The 10,156-nt window shown below is 34.5% G+C and overlaps 1 protein-coding gene across 3 annotated transcripts; it reads left to right on the top strand.

Annotated features, from left to right (window-relative positions):
• Positions 1-307: 307 nt before the first annotated feature.
• LOC117104568 lies at positions 308-9,645 on the top strand. 3 transcript variants are annotated; one of them, XM_033245432.1, is made up of 8 exons: positions 308-446; positions 2,777-2,854; positions 2,941-3,110; positions 3,989-4,165; positions 4,429-4,513; positions 4,620-4,868; positions 5,352-5,492; positions 8,303-9,645. In XM_033245432.1, exons 3-8 carry the CDS (start codon positions 2,964-2,966, stop codon positions 8,629-8,631), a joined length of 1,128 nt encoding a protein of 375 aa, XP_033101323.1. In that variant the 5' UTR covers positions 308-446; positions 2,777-2,854; positions 2,941-2,963; the 3' UTR covers positions 8,632-9,645. The 3 variants fall into 3 exon arrangements, with proteins under 3 accessions (XP_033101323.1, XP_033101316.1, XP_033101328.1); XM_033245425.1 differs by having other exon boundaries at positions 2,963-3,110; XM_033245437.1 differs by having other exon boundaries at positions 2,963-3,110; positions 3,992-4,165.
• Positions 9,646-10,156: the final 511 nt, after the last annotated feature.

The raw sequence follows: 10,156 nt of genomic DNA on the forward strand, positions 1-10,156 counted from the left end.
GTTTGCTGGTGTTTTCTATTTTTGTTTGCATCGTTTCCATTTTTGTTTGCATCGTTTCTATTTTTGTTTGCATCGTTTCTATTTTTGTTTGCAGCGTTTCATTTTTGCTTGCAGCGTTTCTTTTCTGTTTCCATGATTTCTTTTTTGTTTGCAGCGTTTCTTTTCTGTTTCCATGATTTCTTTTTTGTTTGCAGCGTTTCTTTTTTGTTTGCAGCATTTCTTTTTCTTTGCAGTGTGTCCCTTGTGGGCCATCGTAGTCTTGCGATCTCTTTTACAATGTAATTCCTGGAAGAGTTGAAATTGGTGGCGCTGTTTCTGTTTCGTCTTTTGTTTTCCCTTCACAAGCAAGTCCATTTTGTATTTTTCTTTATAGGCCTAGGCTTAGGCCTAGTACATTATAAAAAAACAACATTGTGTTCACTACTTTTTTTGTAAAATAAATTCAGGTAATGTATAACTTGGAATATTCATGTACTTTACTGTATTTGCACAGCCTGTTCATGAGAGGGCTAGGCCTAGCTAGGCTACTACTAGGCCTAGTACTAGGGTAGGCGAGCTAGCCTAGAGGCCTAGGGACTAGGCTAGAGGCCTACCTTATATAGGCCTAGGCCTAGCCTAGGTAGACCTAGGCCTACCTAGTCCCTAGTTAGTTTATAAGAATACAGGCTAACTAGTACCCATCCCAACTCGTACCCAAATTTTAGCAGACTCGTACCCATAATTATTGCTGGCTCGTACCCATAAAAGCTAGGCCTAGACCTAGTTGTCTAGACCTAGCCCGTACTCAATATGTAAATCCTTCAAACATTGCAAAGAGCATATTATGTTGATAGGCCTAACTAGGCCTAGATCGAGTTAAACTATAATATATTATTATAGACAAATTTTTTAGGCCACGAGAATGAAAGTTGTAGGTTTGCGTCTGAAAAATTTTGAAAACACATGAGGCATTTTTTCATTTTTCATTAATATTCATTATTTTTTTTATAAATGCTGTCCACAAGCCGTGGCATTGGTAATTTTACATTTATTCCCAAGAAACAATGCTTACAGTCATAAATGTACACTAGCCTATAAAACAGATCCTTTTCTACATTTAAGACCTCTTTAAACATACGAGATTTCCTATTGGTCATAAAGATCGATTTGACCCGAAAATTACCTCAGCAGTGATCGGTGATCATGGTGCGATGTGGCCAGGCCTGCCTTCGCTCGGTGTTCACGACGAGTGATCAGTGATGAATAGATCGTTTTTCTGTCTGCTTACGGCTTAGAAAGTCCGTTTTTTAAAACGGAAGTATATTTTTTTTCAAAATAATGAACTTTTCAAAATAATGAAAATTTTCGTGCGGTAGCTTTTTAGGCATGCGGGCGGTGGACGCAAACCTACAACTTTCATTCCCGTGGCCTTACCACTATCCAGCCTAAGGCCTAGGCCAGGACCCATACTCTAAAGTTTATAATTGCGCGAAGGATGTCTCAAAAATCCGCTGAAATTTACGCAGAAAATCGCTAGAAAAATAGGTGCACAGAATTGTAATTACTGCATAATTGCATAGGTTATATAATAGGATTTGGTGAAAAAGTCTAACTTTCAGCAAAATCTGTGACTTATGCGCAGAAATTGACCCTGATTTCAAAAAAGTGCGGACGGATTTCTAAAATCTAAGCCTAGGCCCTAGACATTTTTTTTTGTGTGGAGGATACAGCATTCTCCCCATGCAGGCCTTACTATACAATCTGGCAAGTACAGTAGATGCCTTCACTAGCTAGCAACACACAGCAACCCAAACCACACGTCTCCTGTCAAAGTTTATAGGTGATAGGTGTCCACACATAGTATGATTGAATACATCAAAATGAACAGGAACACAACGAATTAACAGATCATTAGGGAGATTCGGAATTATATGATTACATGAAAGTGGGCTAATTGGTATTCTTATTTTAAGGAAGCGAAATTTACTTGGTATTTATACATGTCACTGTTGTTGATCAAGAGATTGCACAATAATACCAGTTTATTGTGCAATCTCTTGATCAACAACAGTTTGCACAATAATACCAGTTTATAATTTAATTAAATAATAACTTTATAAATCATTTACAATTTATTTATTAGACACTAAAATAATACATACATATATTACATATCGTAGTCTAACGATGAGATGTAATGCATTTTAAGCATTGTAATCTAGATTCCTTTGATTATTTTAATGAATTTTATTGTATTTTATGCTGTAATGTTTTAAAATCTTTTTAGCTTGTAATTCAGATCCTTATATTGAATTGCTCCATGTGAGATGAATTAAGATATATTGTATTGTAACGTAACAATAGCTTCCTCTTCAAAATATCTTTATGAATAGTCTTCTGATAATATATCAGAGAGTGAAAGGTTTGCTCATTGCGAAGGTACTCTTGTCGCAATCTATTGAAGCATGTCTTATCCTACATACTTGATTGACAGTTATACATAGAGACAGTAACTGCCTCATCAAAGTTCACATAACTGGTCAAACCGGATCTTTGCTGTGCAGGCAAACATACAACAAACAACACTAAAGTACAAAAATACATTTTAGTTGATTTATGGTTTGTCCATTTTCATCAACAGAACAAAACAAGAGGATTTTTGATCATTGTTTAAATTACATTACCTTTACTCTTCTGTTTACATTTTATTTACGCTACAGAATTTATTGAGTGAGAACTTACTACTACAGTTATAGTTCATACTGAGATGACAATATATTGTTATTTTTATTTACAGACCTTAAAGTGTAGCAGTTGAAGTAATGTTTAGAAACAAATAGCGGGTAGCTATGGCAGTGTATTGTTGTTGAGAAAGGTAAGCTGACCTCATAGGTCAAATCACGTAATGATTAAAAAAACGTAATCAAAAACATTGCAGCAAATGCACCTCTGAAAATGTAGTTTTCCATGACTTTTTTTTCAGAATGTCTGCATCAGCAATTGTTCCTTCAAGACCAATTTTTTCCAGCAGAAGTAAGACAGATTCATCCGTAACAAAGAATCAGAAGAAGCGGAAAAAAAATGAAGGTAAAGTCAAGAAAGGAGGAAAGAAGAAGAAGAATGCTAATAAGGTAAGTTTTTCAGGTAATTCTATAGAGGTGGCACTCTACATACATCCATGCCACTTTGATACTCTAAAGCTAAGGATCCATTTGTCCATGCAGTTACGGAGATGCAATGCAACCGTACTGATGGCATCACTCTTTATAACAGTTATATTGAGTATAACGCACCACACCGCAAACAGAGCTGCAAACGCAACTGGACAAATGGATTCCCAGCTTAAAGTGAAATGTTGCAAATGGCGACCAATCAAAAAATTTCCTTCTCTCAATGCCAGTGCATTGAGAGAAGGAGTGCACTGGGTAAAAGGAAGAAATGCCAATGTATGCACAGATTTGTTTAGTAATATAGAATTAATGTACATCTGAATAAAGCAATAAGTCTTGTCATAATCTTTTTAAATTTAGATGAATATAATATTTTTAATTTGAGCTATACTATAATATTTTATAATTAATTATTATAAATGTAAATAGTAGAGAAAAAGATACATCATTCCTCATGACAACATAGCTTTATGCTGCTCTTGTATCATCTTAGGAACTACAACTCGCATGTAGCTTGAGATATTTAATCTAATGGTGAGTGTTACTGAATTCTAATTAAATTAATTTAGTAGAAATTGAACTGAAAACCTATGGAACACAAACTCAGCTCCCTGGGGGAGTATTCCATAATGTTGCAGCAGCTACATCAGCGCATTTTGGCATTTAACCCTACCAGGTACCCACTTACACTCTTGGGTGGAGAGAAGCAATGCAAATAAAGTCCCAAGGACAAGTGAAATGCACAGGGGATTGAAACCTCAAACTTTAGCTTGGGAAACCAAACCATTTCTGCTGTGCCAAAGCACTTCTACAATCTAAACTAATAAATTGTTGTTCAGAAGGGTACAAAGGAACCTAAAGATGACAGAGAAGCTAATGAAGACTCTGATGTGGACATTGATAAAGAATTGAAACCAATTGGTGATTACATCAACAACAGAGAGCTCATGTTGGAACATGTCTTCAAGTCTGTCAAGGAACATAAACTTCAGTCACTCCTTCCTGACATTCTTAAGGTAGTTAATGCTAGTGTTGTCATCATCACCATCATCATCATTATAATTGTCATCATTGTCATTATCATCATCATTTTCATCATCATCATTGTCATTATCATCATCATTTTCATCATCATAATTGTCATTATCATCTTCATTATCATCATCATCATCATTGTCATCATAATTATCATCATCATAATGATGATGTTAAACCATGTCTTCCTTTGTCTCGCTCTACCATATTTAGTTTCTGTTGTAAGAGATATTTGCACTTTCAGGATATTGGGATGGATGAACTGAAGATTCAGTGTTGCCATCAGCTAGAGGGAATGTCAAAGAAGAGGATTAGACACATTCTTGCAGGTGAACATTCTGTAAATACTATAGATGTCTATCTAGCTTAAAACTCCAGAGTGACTGAGTTTGATGCAGTGTAATGATGAGCTTTTAAACATTTCATGTTGTTCAGGTGAAGAAATGGACTCGTCATCTGGTACTGAAGAATCAGTTTCAGATGATAACAAGATGATGGTTGATGAAGATAAGCAGATGGACGACCGGACGAGTCCAGACACTAGTACTGTGGTGCATTCCACATGCGACAGTCAAGGCGAGGGAGACTACAGGAGTGTTGGTAGTACACAAGACGAGGTCAACGCCATCGTTGCAACTCCAGATCATTCTTATGGTGCTCAAGTTAATCCAGAGGGTAGAAATGGTAAATTGTGTGTATAAAATGTTGCCAGTGCTGTTAATAATAAAGGATGTTCCACTTTTAAGAAACATTAATAATTCTCATATAATTCTTATAATAGTAGATGGTGGAGTTGTGTTAGTCTGGTAGATGTATAATATAAAATAACTACACCTGATGAAGCCACCATAGAATGCTGGACAAAGATTGTATAATAAATAATTGAAGTTAGTCTAAAAAGTGCTACCAGTGTTTTTATTTCATATAATTCTTTTATCACACTGATAGACTAAACACCATCAGCATTGATTTGTGTATTTTCAAATTACTTATTTAAGGAATAAATAATAATAATTAAATAGAACTTATAATGCACCATTTATCTAGCACGCTATTCCGAGGCATATTGGCTCTTGATGACAAGTAAATGTATTTTATTTATGAAATATATTGATTGTTGGAAAAATAAAACAGTGAGGCTAAATTTTCATTGATAATTTTTTACAGAAGATGATCTTGATGAATGTTCATTGAAGTCTGAAAATGAGAATGAAGAGATGGAGGAAGATAAAGAATCAGTAACTAGTGAAGAACTTGAAGAAGGAAGTGAGGAGGGTGAAGTAAGGCCTACGAGACATGAAATATATGGTAAGATATTGTCGTCTAAGTACCTGCTAAAATATTGTTTAAGTACATCATAAGATATTGTCATTTATGTACATGGTTAGATATTGTAATTTTACATGGTATGATATTGTCATCTATATACATATTGTCATTTAATTTCATTGTAGAATATTGTCACTTTTGAACATGATAAAGATATTTCAAGTTACTTGGTTTGATAAAATAGAAAATTTCTCACATGGTAAGATTTTGTCATTTAAGTTCATGGTAAAATATCAATGATGATACAGTATGATATTGTAAATTTCAATATAAACACTTTATTGAAAACTTGAAAAGGATGCATAAAATAACCACAATCACAAATTAAAGAGAACAATTTTAAAAGGACATAGAACAGAAACAAACATAAATCAGAAGATAAATTTCAAACAGTGGTACTAGAAATACCAAGTTGACAGTTTTCAGAAAATTCTAATGTTTAAAAATGAAAGTTAGAAACGAAAAGGTAAGCACCAAACAAATGTTAGAAAATCCATTGTTAACAAATTTTGCAAGTTCTTTGATGAGAAGCAATTGATAAGGACTTGCCTACAGAAAGCACCAAAATGGATCAAAATCCGATGGGAAACATCTATGTATATGTTTGAAAATTACATTATTACATTTTTGCAAGAGGTCTATCATTTGAAAAAAAAAATTAATATTCACAAAATATTAAGTATTACAGATAATTATGACAAGGAAATAGTTTGTTCAAAGATGATGCAAAGTTCAGTAGTAGTCTGCACTTAGGGCAGGTCCACGGCTCCCATTTCCACCATCTATCTATCCCTTGCCATCTGTTTCATCTCCACATGGACGTCTGTCTTTTAGATAATGGAGCATACCCATTTGTCTCCTGCCCTTTGACCTCTTTCGCCATCCTTATATTATCCTTAACATTAACTTTATCAACTTGAACATAGAAATTAGTGTATTTAAAAAATGTCTACCCATCAGTTTACAGCGAAAAAATGATAGAAACACTTCTAGTCACTGGAAGTGTTTTTATTATTTTTATTATAATTTTTTGGGTTAAAAATCAGGGTACACATTTTTTAAATTCAATAATTTTTATGCACAAGTTATTAATTTGTATGCTATTGCAATATGAGCAAGTTTATTTCAAAATTATTTTTTTATGATTTTTTGACATTAGCAAGGGACAATACATCTTTAAAAATACCATTTGTACAATAGCAGGCCAATGAGCTGAATTGGAGTACGAATTTACAGTTAAACATCAAAGGTGCTATTATAACCATAAACAATAACAATATCAATAATCATCAATACATAAAAGATAAGAATAGAGAACAAAAATACAATTAAAAACATACAAAAAACACATGGGTGGACATATGTTGTATAAACTATGAATAAATAATCCTTAGGAACACCAGAATCATGAATCTTGCGACTCTCCTTTAAAACAATCTCCTGGAGGTGGTCTCCCACTTAAGATTATGCTGGGAGGACTCCAAGAATATTCCGCCTCATTAACAACATCTAAGGAGATATGTTCAAGGGAAATTACAGGCGGGTTAGGTGGGGATTTAAGTAAGCAAATCTGCATTGTCTTGCATTTGGTAGGCTTTAAATTTTATTCTTCATTAGTCCAGGAGTCCTCAGTATGTGACCAATCCAGTGCTTCTGTCTGTTCCTTATGGTATTTATCAGTTTCCTCACTTCACCAACACCTCCTTGTTTGTATTTTTGTCTTTCCAGCTCACCTTTTCCATTCTTCTCCACATCCATATTTTGAGTGCATCCAACCTTCTAATATCATCTTTCTGTAGAGTGCATGACTCATACAGTCCTACTTTACTACTCAGGCATAGCTTGGACTCCCAACCTTAAGGTCGGGGGTTCGAAACTCCAGGTGTGCTAGTTGCTTGTGTCCTTGGGCAAGGCACTTTGTCTACATTAGTTTCTCTACCTAGGGATTTAAATGGGTACCTTGTAGAATATTGTGGCATTGACTGTACTTGACTGAGTACACGTTAGGCTAGGCAGGCCGGGCTAGGCTAGGGCACGACTAGGTATACTCCTCAGGGAGCAAAGAAGGTTGCACTCTGTGCCCATATGCAATTTAGTACAATGAAGCTTCAAATTTTTCTTCCATTAAGTTGCCTCTATCATCTTGTTGAAGATTCTGCAACTGTCTACAAAGTTATGAATTATGGGTTATACTCCTATCTTTACAATTACGGAACAAAATATGTATTTTTCGTCTAGCTCACTTTGGTACGCCAACACTAATTAAACAAAGCAGGGCCCTCGATTGCAACAAGAGTATATTGAACGTGTTAATCAGTTTGGTATTTTCTCAGATAGTAACTAGATATTTGTCATTTTACTTTATTTCATTATGAATGTTTCTCATTATTCTAGTTACGTGCAAGCTGTTGTACAAAACTTGATAGTTATTAGCAGTTGTTTGAGGAATGTCTAGCAATATCTGATGGATTTTGCCAGATCAATTACTAAAATATGCAACTGGAGTTGATACATGAATGCTATTATTAACACTTGACCGATACATGACCAAACAAGCTTGACATTCTGTTGCATAACTCCTTTTTTATGAATGTATAATAAATCAGATTAAATGTGTAGTTGGAATGTTGTGTGCTTGCCTCTCAATTTCTGTAATAATTGAATTAATTTTATATTTAATTTGATAGCAGTTTTATGGAATAATACAGTAGATAATTTATTTTTCTTACAGAACTAACACAGATTTTTAAAAATATCGAAAACTTAAAATTTCTTTATTTTCCCATCAGGTTTAACACCAGTCGAGATTGTAATGGACAATGAAAAGAACACACAAGTGTCAGGTAACTTTTTTGAGGAGGGGGACAAGGAGGGGGAAGCTGGGACTGAACCCAGTGAAAACATTGTTGATACTGGTATTGATTTAACAAATATCCAAGGAGGTAATTTGAAAATTAACATTTCTGACCAATCACCATCAACCTCCAAACCATCCACTGACCAATCAGCGTCAACCTTAAAACCATCCTCCGAACTTGAAATTTTAGAATTGGAACTTCGTGCACGTGCTATTCGTTCATTGATGCAGAAAGTTGCTCAGAATAAAGAAAATAAATAGACGTTTGTCAGTTTGAAGATTATTGCCAGATTTTTTAAGAACCAAGCAGTGTGTTTCCTTTCCTGCTTGAAAGTACAGATGCTTAATATGCCTTGCACTTGGAATTGCCGCAAAGCATTCATGGTTTCGTGGAATGAAATTTTGCATTGTAAAGACTTCCGGTGATGTTGATTGTTTTTTCATTCAAATTCTTCTACATTTTATTACGGTAATCAAATACCTGTTCACTGCATTATCCATTGTGCTATATCAGATTTGGTCCCATATGCCTATAATTCGTGTTATAGTTTCACTGGACTGTGGTGTCCCATGCGGCAGAATTCCAACCAGCACTTGAGGAGAAGTTAAGCCTAGCTAGCTGGGAAAAAACAAAAGTTACGAAGGCATTCCAAACCATCATTGATGTTTAATGACAGTTGAATAAGTGAATCTGTGTTAGATGTGAGAAATGAATGTTTTACAATTTGGAGACTCTGCCGATTTACAATTGGAGTAGTACAACTTATTTAAGATGGAAGACAAAAAAACTTATTGAATTGCAAGCAGGGCACCATACATATATGTACACAGATTATGTGTGGTAAATTTTTTTAACAAACTTGAATCTGTTGAATATTCTTATTATATCTGTTGAATATTCATATAAATATTTTGATTATTCATACATATGTGTTGAATATTCAGCTTAGGCTGTTCAAGAATAAATGTATTTGTTTCACATATACTTTATGTCATTGTGTTTTGAAAGCTAATTCTACAGTAACTGTTGACATTGATGCATTTGATATTTAATTGAAGTCATTTCACGTAAATTTTCTTGATTGAGTGTCAGTTCGACATGTAAGGATGTTGTTTCAACGTGGACATGTGGCTTGTCATCTGGACGTGCCGTATAAACAACGTCACTCGGGATATCAATTTGATGTCGTGCTGTCGAGTTTTTGTGACGTCTCTGAGTGCACCATCAATTGTATGTCATTCAGACTGGCAATAAAAGCAATGTTTTTTTAAAAATATGCTATCAATTCAATGTGTTTTGCATGCGATAGAATAGATATCTCATGAATATGTTGTCATTAATTTTGCCGGATGTGGCTTAAAGTTGATGACTTCTGAATTTATACCCGCTAACCCGTAACTTGCGATAAGCTAAGATCCTTAGAACATCCCAAAAAAATGTGATAATGACAATGATTATACATGAACTTTTTTATAGTGACAATATCTGTCTGAGAGAGGAAATTAATATTGATTTGTTTTCATTTTTGATTGTGCCATGAATCCAGACCTATGACAATAATCAGCCTATCACAGCATACGCTGAGGGTCTTGCCTGGTTGTCCGGTGAAGATATCCTAATACCGTGCCTGCCAAAACCTTAACACTCTGAAGTTAACTTGCAATTTTTATTACAAATCACAGAGGCATTTACTACCTACATTTTGACGTAGTTCTGAAAAACAACATAACACTTAAATCATCAGTTTTATTGATCCTTGTAAGTATTAAGTGGGAGAATTCAGTC

Source organism: Anneissia japonica, unplaced genomic scaffold, assembly GCF_011630105.1.
Source record: "Anneissia japonica isolate Jap-2015-1 unplaced genomic scaffold, ASM1163010v1 scaffold287867_len1003013_cov215, whole genome shotgun sequence".
Lineage (NCBI taxonomy): Eukaryota > Metazoa > Echinodermata > Crinoidea > Comatulida > Comatulidae > Anneissia > Anneissia japonica.

Coding starts and splice junctions, on each gene's coding strand:
- LOC117104568 (XM_033245432.1), top strand. CDS start 2,964: ATGTCTGCATCAGCAATTGTTCCTTCAAGACCAATTTTTTCCAGCAGA. Junction 3,111..3,988: donor AGAAGAAGAATGCTAATAAG/GTAAGTTTTTCA, acceptor ATTGTTGTTCAG/AAGGGTACAAAGGAACCTAA. Junction 4,869..5,351: donor TAATCCAGAGGGTAGAAATG/GTAAATTGTGTG, acceptor AATTTTTTACAG/AAGATGATCTTGATGAATGT.